We start from the raw sequence: 20,861 nt of genomic DNA on the forward strand, positions 1-20,861 counted from the left end.
ACAACAGTGAAAAGATGTTCAGCTGTTTAGAAATTATTTATTGGTACAAACACCCGATTGGGTGAATAAACATTTATACAGGGCACAAGTATGACAAAAGTCAGGCAGTATTACTCATGCATGTTTCCAAAAAGATACATCATTGATGTAACACGACAAGAGTCAGGCAACAGTTCCACCTCATGTCAAACCTCACTTTCAGTTCCTTCAGCTTCTGCCTTTCTTGTGTTTGAAGTCCTTTTTTCCACGAGCGGCTTTTTGCCGTTTCACAGCAGCACGTCCTTTAAACCCTTTCTGTGCACCAAATTTCTTGCCTCCTGCTCCTGTTTTCGTGCCTGTTGCGCCTGTTCTCTTTCCCGCAAACCTATTTTCTCTTTCCCCCTTTTTGGCAAACTTCTTACCACCTTCGCTTTTTATAAACCTGCTTTTGCCCTCTACTGTCTTTTTATCTCCGAAACGTTTTCCTTTATCGCTCGTTCTTCTGTCAGACGTCTTGAAAGTCTGTTTGTCTTTAGGAGGAGCCTTTCCGGGTGACATCTTCCTCTTTTTGAAGGGTCTGGGCGATTTGCCAGGGCTGTGCTTCCTTTTAGCCCCAGGAAACATGTCTAAAAACGAGATAAAAAAATGTTCACCAGTGCAAATTACTGCAAAAGCTAGCCAACAATTAAAATAAACAATACCTTCATCAGGTTCCTCTCCAACAGCCTGTCTGTAATACTCTGCTTCATCCTCAGACTCCTCGGCTGCCACCTGCTCATCCTGCTTCCCAGGATCCTCTACTTCATCATCATCCGTCGCCTGCCCTTCCTGCTGGCGTTTTCTCTTGATGCCCTCCAAGCTCTTTTTCCTTAAAACAATAAGTACAAGACCGTAAGATCGAGACCACGTCAAGTCGTCAGTGAGCAGTGCACATTTCTGAAAAATCATTTTTGATCGGCTACTATTTTAAGATGTACAGCCCCTTGTGACATATCACCACAAAAAAAAAAAACTACAGCACGTGCCAACCAGCCAGAGCACAATGTTGTAAATGCTGTCATGGGAACACAAAACTCACACAGTCACATGACCTAACCCGGATGTCCAGTACATGTCACTTAAGGACATTCTCAGTTAATGCAAAATTGGCCACACCTATGCAAGCTTTCCATTTCAAGAGTATCAACTCCACAGAGATGCACTTGTACTACTCACTTGTTCTCATCCAATTTTTTTTTCTTCCGGGCAATGTTCTCTTCTTGCTTTAGCTTGCGTTCTGCCTTCTCTTTCAGTCGAGCCTCCTTCCTCTTCAGTATCTCCTGGAGCTCTTTCTCAGTTTTGGAAACTAGAAAGACAGTTTGCTCAATGACTCCCTAGAACACAAACACTAGTTCACATTATGATTTATCAAACATACCGATGGAATGATGGAGCACTTTCCCATCTCCCATGCCTTCTAATATCTTCACCAGCTGCAGGGTCATTCTGGGGCCAATCTGTGACGAAGCAAACATCCATCATTTTTTTTGTTTCCATGAGCATGCCAAGAACCAATAGTGACAAAGCTTCAAAATGTTTTTGCGGTACAGCCTCCTCACCTCGGTTAGTCGAACTGCACTCTGCTGTGAAGCCATGTTTCCACGACCCGAGTACACCTGAGGGAGTTCTGTGATGTTGTGATCCCCATCCTGCTCTGCCTCACTTTCTGAAAGATTTACCCCTCTGAAATGAAAGCCATGGACAAAAAAATGTGTTAAAAAGGGTCATAAACAAGTAAGAAATGATTAGAAATCTCCACAGGTATGAAGACAAGCTGACGCATCAGAGCGTTTACTTTGAAACATCACTGTTCCATCAATTTCAATACTTTTCATCATATGCATCAACACGAATGATCTCCAGCTGATGGGAAAACTGACTTCATAAGGAGTTCGCTGATGTCCTCCAGCTTGCTCATGTTGGGAAACTTCTCCTGCATAAGCTTCTTCACCCCTCGACTCATGCCAACAGGCACAACCTTCAAACTGCTGCATAAAGAAATCGAGCGTTAGATGTTTAAACTAACTTTTCAAAAGATCATAAACGTTTACAGTGCATCAGTGCGTTTACTTTGAAACAATCACAGAACAGTCAAGTTCACAACTTTCATCACGTGCACCTTTTGTTCGCAGCAGGAAGACAAGCTTTGGCTACTTACTAATGCCGAAACTCTACCTCCTGGGATACGGGATCATAATGTATCAGCACGCATCTTTTTATGCTGTTAAGACTGATCTGTAAGTGAGATAACAGTTTAATGAAAACACACAAGACCCATTTTATACAACAAAAAAGAAGATAAACATCAGCTTGTCTATGACATCATTAAACATTTCAGAAGACTATACTTGCATCATTTGTGGGGAAAAATTGTATAGTTTCTCAAGTGACTGTGTTACCTGGTGTACATTGATGGAAGGGAACATGTTCTGAAACATGGTGGCCATTAGTTTGATGTGCATGCCCACTGTGCCAAAATTATTCAGCACCAGCAAAGGATGATGGGTAAATTGCTGGTCATGCATTCTTTGTCTCTTTAATGATGAAACCACATCTTTGATAAGCGTGTACTGGAAGAAAAAGATAGTATTAGACCAGATGAACTAAGCTGAAGTGCATTCTCTCATATGGTCAAAGAGAGAGCAGACAAACACATCAGTGCGTTTACTTTGAAAATACATCACTCAGCAGTCATAATACTAAAATGTCATCATTTGTGTCTGAATGCCCTCAGATTAAAGGGAATTAAAGAAAAATAAAGATGGTGTAGCCATTACCTTAGCCACACGAAAGCACAGCGTTGGGCCTTTGGGAAGTCGTGCAAGCCTCTGTGGAGAGAGTGGATAATAAGAGTTCAACTGATGTTGATCTATGTGAGGTCAATGGGGAAAAGGTTGAACCGTATATAATATATTTTGCTTTTATGTGCTATAGACAGAGCAGATATCTTTTAAGTGTTTTTGCTATAATTCTGAATCTGAAAGACCTAAAGATTTATAACTATTTAACATGAATTTGAATTACAAGTTAAAATGCAATTGGTAGAGAAACAAAACAAAAACAATGACTTGAGGAATATCTCCACAAATAAGTCAACAAAGAAGTGTTTTGACACAAATAGTTTCCCAAAGTCTAACTTTCGACTGAAAACAAAATGTTTCTATGCTTTGTATCGGCAGCCATTAAAATGGTTGTAAATGTTATTGAGTGTATAGGCCAGTCTTGCCCTGCCCAATATGGCGGCGGTGTTGGCGTATAATTCAGAGGTCAAGGTGGCATCTCTGCAACCATTTAGAAGCACCCAAAACCAGAAACATAAATGAAACGTAAACAATTCTGTCACTTACCATGTTTATACCGCTATCAGTTTTGGTGAATATCGAGAAGTGTGTGACTCCTAATGGTCCGGCCACAGTAACATAATCCTTTAAGAGGTTTTTCTTCCGGGCCTATAAGGAACGTCCAGTTATTAACACATCAAAGACATTGCAATGATCAGATGAGAGGTAAAGCAGTAAGTGCGAGTTGAACCTTCAAAGATATCGCCGTGTAAGGCTCCATAACTCGTCTCATGTCCATGACGAGCTGACCGACATTTTTGCCGATCTGTCCGCGATGAAACACGAAGGTGTGCGGCACACTGCCATAAGTCTCCTCTGCCAGATTATTGGCAGCTTCACGCGCTTTCTTCTGATACTTGGTCTTTGTAAATGAAAATAGAAAACCCCATCCTCAATAAATAAATCCACATTTCTGAAACGCACGATTATCCTCGATCTAAAATTATATTTCTTATAAATCTCTTTATCATGTCCCGTGAACGAGAAAACATTATGCACAGCTGCCAAAACTGTCATCCCACATTTTAGAAACCTTACAAAGTAAAAATCTGAGGATTGGAATTTTACTTGTGCCTCATGCTCTCTCGAGAAGTTAAATCCTTACCTTTGATTTCCCCATTTTTTGAAGAACAACTCCTCACAGCTTCACAATGCGATAATGCCACGATATATCTAAAACGATCGTGGTTATATAAAATTATGCAAAGATAAACTTAGTTAAAATATCTCACGTGTGTTGTTAACTAGCACCCATCTTGAAACTGCGACATGTGGCATGGTTGCGCATGCGTAGTGGTGCACGAGCAGTCCGCGCGCCGCTTCGTGGATAGGATGTATTACTGCATTTATTTGTGTCTCCGTGATGTGTTAAAGTGATAGTTCACCCAAAAATGAAAATCTGTCATCATTTACTCAGATTGTTCCAAGCCTGTATAAATTTATTCTGCTGAACATTAGGGAAGATATTTGGAAGAATGTCAGTAACTGAGCAGACCTCGTCACTTTACTGCCGTAGTTGGGAAAATAAATAATATGGGAGTCAATGGAGGATGAGATATGCTCGGTTACTGACATTCTTCCAAATTTATTCCTTATCTCTTTTATTCACTCTAATAGCCTTGCCATTTTTCATTTCTATAATCACACCAGTCAGACTCTGATAAAGTGTTGTATGTTTTCACATTGTCTTTATTATTTATAGTTGAGAATCGTAATGGTTTTTTAAAATTGTATCAGTCTTTTCATTATATTTTTGGCATATATCTAATAATCCCAAACATTAAATTGACTATAAGTGCCTCACATCCCGTAGCTTTTCTCAGTAACTGAATATATTTGTCACTGCATTCTCTCAAGTTAGATACTTTAGACATAGCTCGACTAATATTTTCTGAGTTTAGTGAGTGTTTTATGACAGATTGTTGTGATATGTTACAATCATATCAGATAGTCCCAGTGTGTAAATATGCACAAATATTTTGCAGACAGCCTGGCTATGGATTGCGGACCACCTTATGATTTTTTTTGCAATATTTAAATAATAAAAGTCACTTGAAGATGATACTGGAGAAAAGGTAATGTTTTAAGTAATAAATTGTCAAAAGAGTTCATGTCTTTTAATTCATACATTTTACGGAAGTCAGAAAAAGAAAGTTGGCAAACCAGGGGCCGGATTCACAAAACTGTTCTTAAGACTAAATATAAGATAAATTATAGGAAGTTGGTAAGAATGTTCCTAAGAAGTTTTCAAATATTTTTTTAAGAGCATCTTCATTTTTTTCACAGAATAAAATTACATATGCTTTGTAAATCAATATGTCTTAAGAAGTTTATTCGGGAATACAAAATATTCCTAACTTTTTTCTTAAATTCGAATTTAAAGTGCAAGTGAAATTAAAATGCTTATTTTTTCATTGAATATTGCAGTGTTTATTGTAAATAGTTTATCAATGTGGGTCATTCTCTTTTTAAAATTTGTGTGCCCTGATAATCTTTAGTTAAAATCTGAAAATGCACTTCCATCCTGTAATGACTATCCATCTTGAATTGATGTACGTTAGACGGCTTGGGCGGAGCATCCATTAACTCCTCCCCTTCAACTGTCAGTCTGCTTCCAGTTCCATTTCAAAATGCAATGGCTGTTTTATACATCCACTCAAATCGCAGAGAAAAACGAAAGCCACGCCCACTATTTTTTTTCATTCGATATAAGGAGGGTCAGAGATGATGTATTTTTGTATGCAAAACCCAGAAGCGAGTTATCTTTTTAGGACTTCTGGTTCCATCGCTCCAAAGTTTTTGGTAAATCGCCCGAAATAATGTCTGTGGTAAACAAAACCTCTAAATATTTTCACGTTTTATTCTATAACATAAAACACACCAATTATAACCCACTTGTGATTTTTTAAAGCCTTATTGTGTCTTAAAAACGGTGGTTGCTAACAAGTTGCTAAAAGCGTCTACTTCCTTTGGCGGGGACGTTAGACATCATCACGCATATAAAGCTCACAAATAATGCAACATGGGTACAAATCTCTTAAAAAGTAGATGCTGATTCATTTTTTATTTTTAATAAAGTTTGAAAGAGTTGTCGGAGGCGTTGGTGGTGACGTTGATATCGAGCGACCTTAAGTGTAATCTGTTTATAGCATCGTGTTAGCTTTTTACTTCTGCCGATTGTATTTCAGCTTCAAAAGTAACGATGTTGTGTTCATTTGTAAAGATTATCTTGATAACCAAAACGTGTAAACATCATAAACCTTTGTTAATCACGGAGCTTATTTTTTGCATCTTCCAAAAGTATATGGGAAAAATGCATAGGCTTTCGGTCGAGGGAACCAGCGCGGCACTTACTTCCGGGTTAGCCTACAAAAATACGTCATCTCTGATCCTCTCCACTCCATTTCACTAGGAAATGCATCAAAATACTGAAGTAAAAACAATCGCAACTTCCTGTTCACGGGGACTTTAAGAAAAAATATGACAGTTAAGCAGAATTTTCTTCTAAAGAATGTTTTATGAATCCAGTCCCTGCTGATTTATGTTTATGGTGTACATTCAAAGATAAAAGAAAATAATGAATTAAACAAAAACATAGGATTAGGATCCCCAGTTTTTTTATTTTCATTTTTAATCTATTTTTTAATAAGGAAGTGTCCGTAGACAGGATAAGATTTTGTACAGTTAAAAAACACATTAAAAAGTACACAAAACAGCAGTTGAGCATTCTCCTATAAACAGGACAGGACCATATGATGTTCTCTACTGTAGGTGTTTCTCTCTGAAAAATGAATTACAATTAAATATTTGGTTAGAATATACAATCAGTAGTTTCCCATTTCTCCATATTATTGTTCATGAAAAGCCATTTTTAATTTATTTAATTTAAGCCTTGATTTACCTTTGAACCTTGAAATTATTCCGTTTCAGGACAGACTGGCTCTCCCTTAACAATATACCACACCTCATTGTGTCTGTTCAACAGCTTCATTGGGCTAAAAAAGAAAAACAACACAAAACGAACATAAACACAAAATAAAAGGATGAGTACATTTATAAAAAATATGATTGATTTGAAAGATGAGCTCACCTGTTATAACCAACATCATAATGATAGTCTGACTCATATGATGCCTGTACATTATCCAGTGATGTCTTAAGTTGCTTAGACTGCATTTTCGCTTTGACTGACACCATCCACCCCCCATAGCTCTTGACATATACTTTCATATCAGGGGTGTCTGTGAAATACACCTGCAAATACAGACATTCATGGTCAGGAACAAGTGTGTCAACACAGATATAAAGCATAGAGAATAGCAATGAGACTTACAGATAGATCTGTAGGTTTGGGGGGGTTGGCTTGGTAGTCTGAGGGAAGCAGGAAGCTGAGAACATAAACTGAGGATTCCAACATGCTCTTATCCTCTTTAGATTTAATGAGGACTGGGGCAGTCATATCAATTTTAGCACCTACGAAAGAAAGATCAAAATGTATCATAAAGGTGAATGTACTTAAAACAACAGAATGAATATACGAATATATATACACATACATATATATTATATACACTATGGGTATAACGGTACGTGTATTCATACCAAACCGTCACAAGCTCCCTTTTGAAAAAAACAGCATATGCTGGTTTGGTATGCTTTTATGCTGGTTTGTGCTGGTTTAATCTGGTCATGTGCTGGTCCATAGCTGGTTTAAGATGGTCAAACCAGCATCAAAACATACCTAACCCAGCATATGCTGGTTTTTTCAACAGGGCTGTCACGGGGAAAAGTCATCATTCCTATGCCCTACTCTCTTCGAAGGACAGAGCACTTGGAGTTTAGACTTTGGAGTGAACGGGACATGTGCATGCCATTATGTAGACATTTGGAATGCACTTGATAAAGGGAGCGAGGTAATTTCCTCATTATCTTCAGCTGGCCCGTGACAACGCAGCATTGTGTCCGTCAGCAGATGTCGCAGTTTTAATGGCATAACTTAAGCATAAAACCTAACTGTTTGCAAATAAATATTCATTTCATATTTTAAAAGTGTTAAAAAAAATGCTATATAATATATAAACACTAATATATATTAAACTTTTTAAAATACAAAATGGCACGCACATGCCCTGTTCACTCCAATGTCTTAACTCCAAGGGCGCTGCCCTTCGAAGGGAGTAGGGCATAGGAATGATGACATACTTTGGAATTTTACCCGTGACGGTTCGGTACAAATACACTTGCCGTTACACCCCTAATATATACAGTATATATTCTAAAGGATTGATTGATATTGAAATATACACTCAGGACCTTTTTTGCATTGTGACTGGCTGTCAAATTATCATTACAGGACTATGCGTTTCCCGAACAACAACATAACTCGCTGGTTAACCACAGTAATGCATCGTTGTGGAAATTAACAATGTAGTTACGACTGTTTCCCAAAACCGTAGTAACTCTGTCGGAGATCAATTGTTTGAACCAAGTTGATTCAGCAATCTAGTTGATGACGCCACGCAGGTTCAGATAGATTTAATGTCAATTAATGTAAATAGCATACATTGCATTTAAAAGCTACTTTTGTTATCCTATTTTTGTTATCTGTTGTTTTACTTCACAAGATTTATGCTGCCTTCTTCACATGCTCTCGTAAATTCGATAATTCCCACTTCAACCCGGAAATAATTTATGGAACGGTGCTCTTTTTATGTTAGCAGATACTTGTAATGTTTTACATTTACATTTACATTTAATCATTTAGCAGACGCTTTTATCCAAAGTGACTTACAGAGAGTTCAAGTAGCAATAAGCGATATGTCATACAGGAGCAATAATACAATACCTGTGCTAATACAAAGTTACTAGTTTCAACAAAAGCTAGACCACTACCTGTTGAGAGAAAGAGAGAGGGTTAGTGTTTTTTTTCTTTCATTTGTCTGTCAAGTATTCACAGAAGAGATGGGTTTTAAGTAGTTAACGTAGTTAAAGACACTAAATCTTTAGTAACATTAATGTTTTAATGTTACTAAATCCAGACGTTATTTCCGGGTTGAAGTGGGAATTATAGAATTTCCGAGCATGTGAAAGCAGCATTAATTAATTCATAAGTGTCCTCCTACATCACTCCGCCCAGACACTCCCCAGGGTCTTAGAACACGTAGGATCATGCTTGCGCACTTTTGAACAAACAGCCTTCTATTTTCTTGAAAAACTAAAAGATGTCAAATTGAATTTGTATATATTTAGAATGATGGATATAGAATGCACTGCACGTTGCTTGCTTACTTTTTCAAAAGCATGATGCATGTAAGTCTACATGTCATAATAATAGGGAAATATGCTATAACCACAGCTCTAGACCTGTAGTTCCAACCACGCAACTTTGCGATGCTGCTTGATCGTTGGAATGATGGTTTCGGGAAACACTTGAATCGTTGAACTATGCTGGAACGACGGAACTTGCGACCATAGTTGGCTAACGATGCTTTTGGGAAACGCACCCAATTCACAATACCAATATTATCGCTATATATTTCCTATTTAGATTTTTATTTTGGTAAATTACGCAATTAATGCCACAGTATTTGTGACATTATATCATGTTGCACACATCTTTCCAAACCAGTTTTCATTACCATGCTGCAAAAGAACCCTTTAAATGTTTGTAATTCCTTTTTTTAATTTTACTTTGGGATCCATAACCCATCATGAACTCACCCGCCTCATTTTCTCCAGTGATGTATTTAAAGAGTTTCCTGAAAGCTCTTGAAATGGCTATTTCCATAAAATAGGATTCAGCCTCTGCTGTCACCCATTTAGCACTGTCATAGTGACGTACCTGTTAGAGAACATAACATAACTTCATTTGCATGACCAGGTTGATGTGTTTGTTATATGTTTTTAACTGCTTTACTCTACGTGCTGTCTTGTATCTCACCTCATAACCGTCTCCCTCACAAACCAAGTCGTACAGCAGACATTCCTTTGTCTCTGTGCAGAAACTGTTTTCACTCTTTGAGTCTCTGAGAGGTGCAAATACAGTGTTTTTATAGTGTGGACTCTTAAGAAGTATAAGCAAAACATCACCAACCATCCAACTTACCCTATTCTTCCCTCTACAGTCAATACTAAAAGCAACACGATCACGCCTGTCAAACAAATCCTTTAAAACAAACAGAAAGATTGGATCAAAATGTGAACACTCTACTAATACATTTGTGTTTTTCCACAATCTTTTGTTGCATTACTAACTAAGTTTCCTCCATTAGATATTTTCATAGTGCCGGTGGTGTTTACACAGTAATGGAAAATAAAAGACAGAAACAATTTAGTACTTACATGATGTAGCAGAATGTTGTTTCTTCAGGGTATTTGCAGAGTAAGCAATGTAAACGTGTTTCTGCTGTTGTTTTTATACATACAACGTTATGAAATATGTTCCCTCCCTACAAGACACGCCCACCAACCCTCTGCTCACATAAGCATGTTAAGTAATAGAGTTCTTCACTGTTTGCTCCACTAGGGGCAGCGTTTCATCTTTTTTATGTGTTGTTTTGCATCGATTATTTAATCAATTCAATCTTTAAAAATGACTTTTGGGAATGGGATGCAGAAAATGATCTTGTTAGGGTCTGATCAGACAGAACGCGTCTTTTGCTGTGAGACGCGCCTCTTTTGAATTGTTTTCAGTTGGCAGGGAGCGTTTTGCGCGCTGCTTATGCGCGCCGGGCGCCTCGCGTTTCTGCCGCCTGCGGGTACGATCAGACAGAACGCGCTTTTCATGTTCGAAAACGCGAGGCGCGCCGCTAACTCTAAAATAACACTTACAACTGCACTAGCGTTTTATAAGTTCTAAATAATTAGCTTTCCTTGATGTCATGATAGAATTGTAACAACATAGCTGTCATATAGTAAAATGCATTTCTGCTGTTTTAGTACAACTATGATTTAGTATAGGTAATCAAAAACATGCAGAAAAAGATGGAAATACTCATAAAACACAACAACAGCTGCTTAGATGAGTGAGAGCTATTTACTAAAGCCTACGTTCTGTAAATAAGCAAAAAAGCAGATTTATCTGATACAATTTTATTTAGTTTTAAAGGCTTGGGATCACAAATTCACAAGTTTGCAACCTTTGCATTACACACCTAACAGGTGTTGTGCCGAAAACAGACTACCTTCGCGTGCGCGCACGTGACATCACTAGACGTCGCTGCTGGTTACTTTCTTTGTAACTCGTTACATCACATTCTTACACAATGTAAGCAATACAGGACTATTTATGTGTTTGTTGATCTGATTTAAAATTCGTTAGGCTAAATAATTTATATTTACATACGGAGCTGAGATTAAGCATTTAGTTCATAGAAATAACGTTGGATTATAGTGAATCGACTTTCGTGCTGTTCCACTGAGTGTAAACAGTAATGAATGACTGTATCAACTCTTGTCATTACACCTAAATGTTAATAAATGTCATTACACCTAGTATTGGTCTATACTATTGTTTTACACCTCACACCAGGCAGAAAATTACATGTAAATTCGTTGAGGATCACACACGGCAAAGAATACAGACAGATTTGACAATAGAAGAAAATGTATAAATTGTCAAATTGACAAAAAAATGGCAGATTGAATCCTGCAGAAAGATTTAATGATTTACGTTTAAAAGATGGTGTAAAGGCCCTGCCAAAATCATACTCCCCCTCTATAACTCTTTATAATAATGATAGAGACTTGTCTTTTTCAGGGGACAGATTACAGAAGGAGTATGGAGGACTAAACCTGCAAAAATTATAAATAAATAAATGTATAAATATATAAATATATAAACTAATAAATGTAATAATATGAAAATAAATAAAGGAATGAATGGTTTGATAAAACAAAATAATTCGTTTTAGCTATTATTGATCTTAGCTTTAACTTTTCTTTTCATTTTTTAAATTGATTTATTATTTTTTGTGTCCATTTTTAATTATTTTTAATTATTATTATTTTTTATTTTTAGATTATTTTATTTATCATTTCCTTTTATTTTTACATTTATTTATTTATACGTTTATTTATTTTTATATTTATTTATTATCGCATGTATTTATTTCCACTTTTATTTATTTATTCTTGAATTTATTCTTACTTTTCTGTGTCTTGTATGATAATTAGATGGGTTGGTCTTGCCTACTATTGGTTCAGCGTAGATTGAAGCGTTTGATCGATTACTCTTGACTTGTTTTGGACTAACGTCACGTCACTCACTGATCGTTTGCTTCGTGTATAACGTTAAGTAACTATGGCGGGCGCACAATTAGCTAGAGAGTTACAGCATTTAGCCAATGAAGTCGATAACCATGCATCAAATGACTATGTGTCATTCAGATTAGATGCACTTATTGAGGATTTATTACAGATTGACGGAGAGATAAATGACAAAGTTCTTCAAAATCTGTGCGAGTCAGGGGGTGCTAAGGTGGTGACCAAGTTCCGGTTACAGGTCCTCTGCCAAAGAGGTGCATGAACGACCTCAGCAGATTCGTCGATTCTGAAAGCACAAGACGACTTGATATTAAGATGTCTAATAAACACAGACTTTCTTGTTACATGATTTTGACATTCTTGTTAAGATTGCAAATTATTGGTATGATCGCCCGTAACGGCTGAAGCGAGGTGAAAAAATAAATAAAGCGATTTGACACGGGATTCGTACCCATACAATAAAGCGAGGCAGCGTGTCACTACGGTAACAATCACACTAAGCTATTTCGCAATGCTAGCTGCTGCGGATCTTTGCAATAATATCAAGATGTCACACAACAATATGCAGCTGGATGAATCAAGGGAATATGCCCGTTTTAACTTGTGACCTCTGTGTTATTTATCTCTTATGGAATGTAGTTTACGAGTACCGTTTAGTAACCACGTCTTTTTAGAAGGAATGGTTTCCATTTGATGGCCCCTGTAGTGAAAGAACGATGCTCATTACTACCGTGTTAACTTGTGACTTAAGTTCACTATGTCTCAATTCATTTACATTATGTTACATCATGTTACATTAAATCTTTACGCTTTTTCTAACCGAAAGGCTGCTTATAACTATCACTTTGACAAAGCGTTAGCTTGCGACTTCGGTTTACAAGCTCATCTGTGTAGTTAAACCTTATTACATTTTGTGCTTTATGATTTTCACCAGTTGAACTGTAACACCACCATAGCACCCTCTGACTCGCACAGACTTTGAATGTGCTGCAAAGAGGCTAACAACCGAGGGAGAACTTTGTCATTTATCTCGCCGTCAATCTGTAATAAATCATCAATAAATGCATCTAATCTGAATGACACATAGTCATTTGATGCATGGTTATCGACTTCATTGGCTAAATGCTGTAACTCTCTAGCTAATTGTGCGCCCGACATAGTTACTTAACGTTATACACGAAGCAAACGATCAGTGAGTGACGTGACGTTAGTCCAAAACAAGTCAAGAGTAATCGATCAAACGCTTCAATCTACGCTGAACCAATAGTAGGCAAGACCAACCCATCTAATTATCATACAAGACACAGAAAAGTAAGAATAAATTCAAGAATAAATAAATAAAAGTGGAAATAAATACATGCGATAATAAATAAATATAAAAATAAATAAACGTATAAATAAATAAATGTAAAAATAAAAGGAAATGATAAATAAAATAATCTAAAAATAAATAATAATTAAAAATAATTAAAAAATGGACACAAAAAATAATAAATCAATTTAAAAAATGAAAAGAAAAGTTAAAGCTAAGATCAATAATAGCTAAAACGAATTATTTTGTTTTATCAAACCATTCATTCCTTTATTTATTTTCATATTATTACATTTATTCGTTTATATATTTATTTATTTATACATTTATTTATTTATAATTTTTGCAGGTTTAGTCCTCCATAAAGGAGTGGTGTCACCAGCATCGGTTTCATGTGTCTCTGCCGTTGCAAACCTGAATCTGTATGCAGAATCTTAACCGACAGTTACATGTGATTGGATGTTGCCACTCTCAGGACGTTACTGATTTGCAGAAAAAAGTGTCAGGTTCCGCCTACTCCTGCTGCCAGTACTGCCTTCCTGCTGCCATCGGCAGGTATTTCCTGCTGCATAGGTGCCGATTTTTTCCCAGAAACCTTGCTGAAATGAACGAAACCTATTTACAACATTCCGTTCACGACCGATTCACTGTGATTTTCTCCTGTGTTTTACTCACAATACAGAACTTTTATTTAAACTGTTTAGGGTAAATTGTTCCCTGTAACTCACAGGCTTCTTAGGACACAACCTCCACACCATTGACTGTCACCAGCATAAAGTTGACATCTCTGTGAATTTGTGTTTTCTTTAAAGCAACCTGTGTATTGTCTGAGAAATTAATAAAAGTATGATTCGAGAGTACAAACATACATTTGTGTTGTATTTCATTTCTTTTGTTTACCCATATATGCATTTGTTAATTCTTATGTATTCATTTTATAATTCATTATTATTCTTTACTGTTTAATCTTATGTTGGGTGCAGTATTGTCTTTTCTAGTGCAGATAAGGCAATGTCTTCATTGTCTGACCATTTTGGCAAAGTCATCTATTAGGACATACTTCCTGGTGTTAACATACAACTTTGTTAATTGATGATGTATGCCTTTAGTTTTCTGAGTGTTTAACTGAATGATGATAAAATAAATGTGTAATGCCTAAATGTGAAATCATTCAGGAATGTAGTCTCTTATTTGCTACCACGTCAATAAAATGTAGCCTACTTTTATTGGATTGGTCATTAGTCACCTTGTTGATTTGAAGTACAAGTTATTGCTATTAGCAAAGTTGGTGTCTTTTGTATTGTTTTTGTCAATGAGAAAAACAAAGGCATGGTCAAAACAAAGAAAACTGAACTCCAAGTCCAAGGTCCCCCAAAAACATACAAAAACAAAACGCAGTCTTTTGCACTGCCGGCAGCATGATAATCCACGGGGAGAGCCTCGGGGAAGAGGTGCCTGGATGCCGGTGTTGTTCCGAATTTTGACTCCCCGCCAGATTACGACTCCCCTCATTGATTTTGATGGGGGATTAGCTAATCCTAACCCCTCATAATTTGGCAGGAGTCATTTTTCGGCACAACACCGGTAACCGGGAGCTCCTGTGCACCAGCGGGTGCTGCGGGGCACAGAGGAGATAAACTGAGAGAGGCAACGGCAATGGAGTTGAAGGAAGATCAAACAGGACTAAGGCTTCGGTAAACTGTGGCTATGGCTATGGCTAAGATTTGACAGTAGCTAGACTCGCTAGTGGCATTCAGAACAGGTTAAACATGCAACGGTCTGACCCAAGACGAGAGAACGAGAGGGATTAAATGGGGAAATCTAAATACGGGAAGTGGCCAAAGGTGAGAGAAAATATGAGATAACAAGGGCGCTATCAAATGGGGAATGGCTGCAGGTGAGAGGGTGATACGGTGATGAGAAGCCGGTGAGAGGGGAAGCCTGACTGAGAGACATGGGGGTGGGGCGAGTGACGCAGACACCGAGTGGATGGCGAGCTGTCAAAACAACACACCATGTGCTCGACAAAACAAGCACACCCACACCAGACACAGAGCCCTAACGTGACCGGGATCATGCCAGAAATAAACAACAATAAAAGTCAAATAAAAAACAATGAACAATAATAAACTGTTCAACAATACAAAACGGATAATTACTGCGGGAATGTCTGCTTCATTTTTTACAAACTGGGCACTAGTAGCTTGTCACATTCCTCGATGTATTTGCACAGTCACAGTGATACCACCGAGGGCACACATCACAGCCAATCTTAACATAGGGAGAAAATGAATATTAGCATGCTTGACCATTACGCCTTATTATCAATTCACATATCCCACAGAGAAAACACAAGTCCTTTAGATCATCTATGACAATGCCAGGGGAAAATAAGCAATATTACAATGTTACACATGCACAAACCTCACAATTACAGACTCGTAAATACTCTTCAATGGACTACTTTACATAAAGCATCTGAATTATTTGTGGTGTGGTATTCTTCACCTACCTGTCATCTGCAGTAGGCGAGTAGCTCTATCCTTCCTGACAGACTCCAGACCACTTGTGCTTGTTGAAAAATTAATTGGCTGATCGTTCAGGATTCATTCAGCAAACTACAATAAAATATTATTAAGGGAGAATAATCGAATCCTACAACAGGGGTGTCAAACTCAATTCCTGGACGGCCGCAGCTCTGCACAGGTTAGCTCCAACCACCTCAAACCCACACCTGTTTGGATGTTTCTAGTAATCTTTAAAAGCTTGATTAGCTATATCGGGTGTGTTAATTGGAGTTAAAGGGCATTTTCCAAACGGCATTTATGCGTCCTTGAAGGGCGCTTTGTGTCCGGGCGCTCTAATCTAACGTGTTCACCTGAAGTGAGTTCGTTTCGTGACCATGTGATTTAGATTACGAGTTGCTCGATCCTAAGGATGGTGTGTTCGGATCGGATTAAATATCGATAGTATCGATGCCAACACTGGTATTGGTATCAGATCGATACAATTGTAATTGAATCGATATTTTAATTTAAATATCTCACCTCTACGTTCATTATACTTTGCTCGTGTCTTCTACCTCTACAATCCTGAGCAAACGCTGCTTTCACATCCTGGCCCACTTTGCTACTCCTCCCCCTCCTGCTGCGATTCGTTGTTGTGTCGTCACGTGACTCACTGACACAACGCGCCGAGGAGCAGCGAACTGAGTGAGCGAAGCTGATAGCACATTGAATGAGAGATCAGGATGGCCGAGAGGAAGAGAAGCGTTGTGACTTCAATACATTAATAAAAAATATTGTCTAAAGAATTGATCATTCATTCACCTGAGAAACAATGACATACTGCTCTCCCCTACACAAAAGTATTTTTTTTTTTTTAAGTAAAAAGTATCGTATTGGTATTGGTATCGGCAATACTGACCCTATATGGTATTTGGTATCGGATCAGATACCAAATTTTGCAGTATCGCCACCACTATGAAAACAATGATAGATGGTTGCCAGTATCGTGATCATGATGACTGTCAGGAAATGCCTTTGAAATTAACACGCATGACGTATACCAAACGTATTACATTTAAGATCACATTTAGTTTAATAGGAATATAGTTGCCTAAGTTAATAAATGTTAATTTAAACCTTGCATGAAATTATTTTATCATTATATTCATGTATAGAAAGTTATCATTAATTATATGCGATGATGTATATGACATTACAGTTTTTCTCGATTGCTAACACACAATTCATGAAACAATCACCATTTTCTGACAACCATAAACACATTCTCAGAACAATACACCAACTTGTACAAACCCCACACACAAACAGCCTCAATTTGCATAGGTTTAACCATGTTCTCATTCAGAAAACACAAACACACAATATAATAACTGAAGTGTCAAGTTGTAAACTCAAATAGCACACATTTTCCATCAGTAAACATTCAGTTGCAAAACTGATGACACACCAATCAGAATCTCAGGATAATATCAATAGGAGCACAGGTAATGTGCATCCTAGAATCATCTACTGCGGCTTTATACTACTTACGTAAACATTATAGACAGTATAATCACAGTACACACTTTATATGAGAGAATTCACTATTCTGTATCCAGTAAACTGTACGATGTGTACACCCTCAAATTTGTGATTTCAAGTTTACAAATGTGCATTTGTAGCCTTTTTTACCTGTTCCGTATTTTTGCAGAAAATAGTACACTTTTACGAAATTGGGCCAAAGGTGCAGAGGATGCCATATTTTTTACATCGCCTCCTATTGACAAATATCGCCTCACTGTTTTGCTATTCCTATCTTCTCTGTAAATGATGTTTTATTAACAAAGTTCGGAGAAGCCGGAGCACATAATCAAACTCGGCCGGTTCACCATTGGCAACCACGTCATCTATCCAAACGAGTTTCGTTAACAAAGTTCAGGTGGAGCCGGAGCTCATAATCAAACTCGGCTGGTTCGCTACCAGCAATCACGATTTTCACCCTATCAGCTCAAGCGAGCCTCCGCATAAATAATACCAGAATTCTTACCTGCACCTTCTCTACAGTAATGCAACATTGCAACATGTCAGAGACACCGACATCAGTCGCCAACGACAGCCCTACCGCTCAGGATTCTCCTGCGCAGCGAACTCTCCTGCCGCAGCAGACACCAATTCTACAGAAGCCAGTATCGCCGCAGCGACCGCCCCCGCAGGGGCCCGAGCTTCCAACTCGTGCTCTGCCGCAGCAGACACCAATTCTACAGAAGCCAGTATCGCCGCAGCGACCGCCTCCGCAGGGGCCCGAGCTTACAACTCGTGCTCTGCCGCAGCAGACACCAATTTTACAAAAGCCAGTATCGCCGCAGCGATCACCAATCAGGGGCCAGTGCCTCTTCCTTACTCTGCCGCAGCAGACCCCCTTATAGCCCCCGAAGCCAGTATCGCCGCAGCGATCGCCAATCAGGGGCCCGTGCTTCGTCCCTTACTCTGCCGCAGCAGACCCCCTCATAGCCCGCGAAGCCAGCATCGCCGCAGCGATCGCCCCACAGGGGCCTGTGCTTCGTCCCTTACTCTGCCGCAGCAGACCCCTCATAGCCCCCAGAAGTCAGCATCGTCACAGCGAACGTCCCCGCAGGTTCCCGTGTTTCCATCTCGTGCTTTGCCACAGCAAACCAATTTCCAGAACTCAAGATCACCAAAGCAACATCACCCATCACGCTTCAGGAAGACTAGTGGGAATACACATCACCACCCACTCAGCGCCATCCACTCCGCAAGAGCTCACAGCAATTTTCCATCCCCACGCTCCAGCAGCTCCTATATCACCAACTTAGCCGCCACGCAAAGCCAGTCCTAAAACCACGACCGCAGCAGACTCCCAACTCACAGGATCCCCACACATCCGGAGACCACAGCAGCATCGCACCATCAGGGTTTGCACAACCCACAAGCCCCACGGCGGACGCAAGCCATCACCCAGGAAGCCTCAATTCTCGCTATTTGGGGGGAGCATGTGCTACCCGGCTGCTGTCCAGCGTTTATTCTGCGTTTTTTGGGGTGAGCTCTGGGTTCGGGCCATTTCCGAGCTCGGCGCACTCGCCCCCATCAGGGGGAGAGTGTTCCGGGGTCGGAATGAATCGGCGAGCTCGGAGCCCGCCCCCTGGACAGCACGCCAAATACACATATTTTACCTACCCCTGCTATCAGCATTTTCCTGCCAGCATTATTATTATTTGCTTAGGCGAACTCGTGAAGTCGCTTTGGATAAACGCATCTGAATGCCTGGCTGTAAATGTTATTTGTGCAGATGTGTACTGAATTGTGTTGCATGACCAGTTTAAATTGTTCTTTGGTTTTTGAACTTCTCTTGTCTTGTAAGATCATCTTCATCTACTTTCCAATAGTGTAATGTTTTATTTTTATTTTTTCCTAAAGCTCATTCTTGTACTTTGCTCTATGTGCACTCTTTTATGTTGTATATTCTAATAAACACTAATCTGTCAAACTATTCTTAAATCCCACAAAGAGATTTTAATAACAGTGTTTTGAATTTATCTCACCAGTGTTTAAGACTATGTTGCAGTGTGGGTGTTTTTGAGGGCTTGTGTGTCATATCTGGGGGAAAAGTTTGGTTTTTCAGCAAGTTTGAATGGTTTAGAGAAGAGAGCTTCATTTTGACCTGAAAATAGGATGTTTGGAGAATTGGGTGAGACGTTATGGATTTGTGTTCACTGTTTTGAGAATACGAGGCATAATTTCAAGAAATGTGTTTAAGCAATCGAGAAAAACTGTAATACCAAGTGGAGTAAAAAACAAGGTGAAATAAGACATAATTACATAATATTCTACAAGAAATATTAAAAATAGGCCTATTGTTTATTTTCAACAAACAAGCGCTGGATTTAGAGCGCACATGCGACGTTGTCAATGTAACGGCCCTGTCCCAAATGGCGCACTTGCGGTCTCGTGGACTTAAATTGCGCGTTCTCGCCAAGTCTACGAGTCCGTAGGTTGTCCCATTTGTCTTTTTGTCATTTGTCTCAGAAGTCTGCTCGCGAGCGCCTCCTTTGTGCCCTCGATTATGGCGTTATTATGCGGTCTTCGGCGAAGCCCGCATTGACGCAGACTCCACTGAAGTCCCCTACCCAGGAATCCTTGCGAGCGCCCAATCACAGAACGGATGTGAGGAGTGTCGTGGATGTCAGACATGCCTAAACATGACAGATCATTTTTAAATGTATGTTTCGATAAAACTCAAAATTAAAATATATATATTTTTATTATTGCTTACTTATTTCTTATTAAGCCAACTATTAAAGTATACAAAACTTTTAATGCAATGCGTTTTCTTACTTAAGGTAAAAAGCTTATATTTAATAGTCTGGGCTATGTAAAGCAGAACAACACAGCTTCTGTATTATACAGACATGTTAAGTGACAACATAAGAACACATTATGCACATATTGTAAATAAATACATTTACACAAGCAGTTGCATTATAAACAGGTCTACTACTCAGGTGGCACGATCAGCACATGAAATACAGAACTATGAAACTGGAACTAATGTCCTGTAAATAACAACAATGGCATGACAACCTCAAGTCTGTTCCAAAAAATGCTCTCCCATGTCCCATGTGGACTCGTGGTGCCCTATAGGTCTGCACTTCCTGACGTCACCAAGTGTGGACTCAGAGTAGGTCCACAAGACTGGAGTGTGCCATTTGGTACAGGGCCATTATTTGGCCAGTCATTCCCTTTGTGAAGACAGTAATGCCTGTAACAAGTTCAAAGTAAGGAAGGAAGGAGGAGGGAACCGGGGAACATTAAATAAACTTTTAATCAAATAAACAAACAACAAAACGAAAGTAAAGGGCCGGGAGCCACCTCACGGTCGACTGCCGGCTACACAAACATAAC

At 38.8% G+C, this 20,861-nt stretch overlaps 2 protein-coding genes across 3 annotated transcripts; both read right to left on the minus strand.

The window, feature by feature from the left end:
- Positions 1–15: 15 nt before the first annotated feature.
- Positions 16–16,329, minus strand: ppan (peter pan homolog). Of its 2 annotated transcripts, none has more exons than XM_057345589.1 (12): positions 3,964–5,155; positions 3,550–3,720; positions 3,366–3,467; positions 2,796–2,846; positions 2,418–2,588; positions 2,177–2,253; positions 1,899–2,006; positions 1,578–1,701; positions 1,397–1,475; positions 1,195–1,324; positions 681–847; positions 16–605 (listed from the first exon to the last, which is right to left on the minus strand). In XM_057345589.1, the coding sequence occupies exons 1-12, from the start codon at positions 3,976–3,978 to the stop codon at positions 208–210; spliced, it is 1,593 nt and encodes a 530-aa protein (XP_057201572.1). In that variant the 5' UTR covers positions 3,979–5,155; the 3' UTR covers positions 16–207. The 2 variants fall into 2 exon arrangements, with proteins under 2 accessions (XP_057201572.1, XP_057201573.1); XM_057345590.1 differs by lacking the exon at positions 3,964–5,155 and adding an exon at positions 15,947–16,329 and having other exon boundaries at positions 17–605.
- Positions 6,459–11,685, minus strand: soul5 (heme-binding protein soul5). Its single transcript, XM_057345594.1, has 8 exons — positions 10,200–11,685; positions 9,964–10,023; positions 9,799–9,883; positions 9,579–9,699; positions 7,192–7,331; positions 6,949–7,112; positions 6,760–6,853; positions 6,459–6,639 (listed from the first exon to the last, which is right to left on the minus strand). Coding segments are annotated over exons 1-7 (651 nt in total). The 5' UTR covers positions 10,202–11,685; the 3' UTR covers positions 6,459–6,639; positions 6,760–6,774.
- Positions 16,330–20,861: the final 4,532 nt, after the last annotated feature.

The sequence above is a fragment of the Triplophysa rosa genome, linkage group LG11 (genome assembly GCF_024868665.1).
Source record: "Triplophysa rosa linkage group LG11, Trosa_1v2, whole genome shotgun sequence".
Taxonomy (NCBI): domain Eukaryota; kingdom Metazoa; phylum Chordata; class Actinopteri; order Cypriniformes; family Nemacheilidae; genus Triplophysa; species Triplophysa rosa.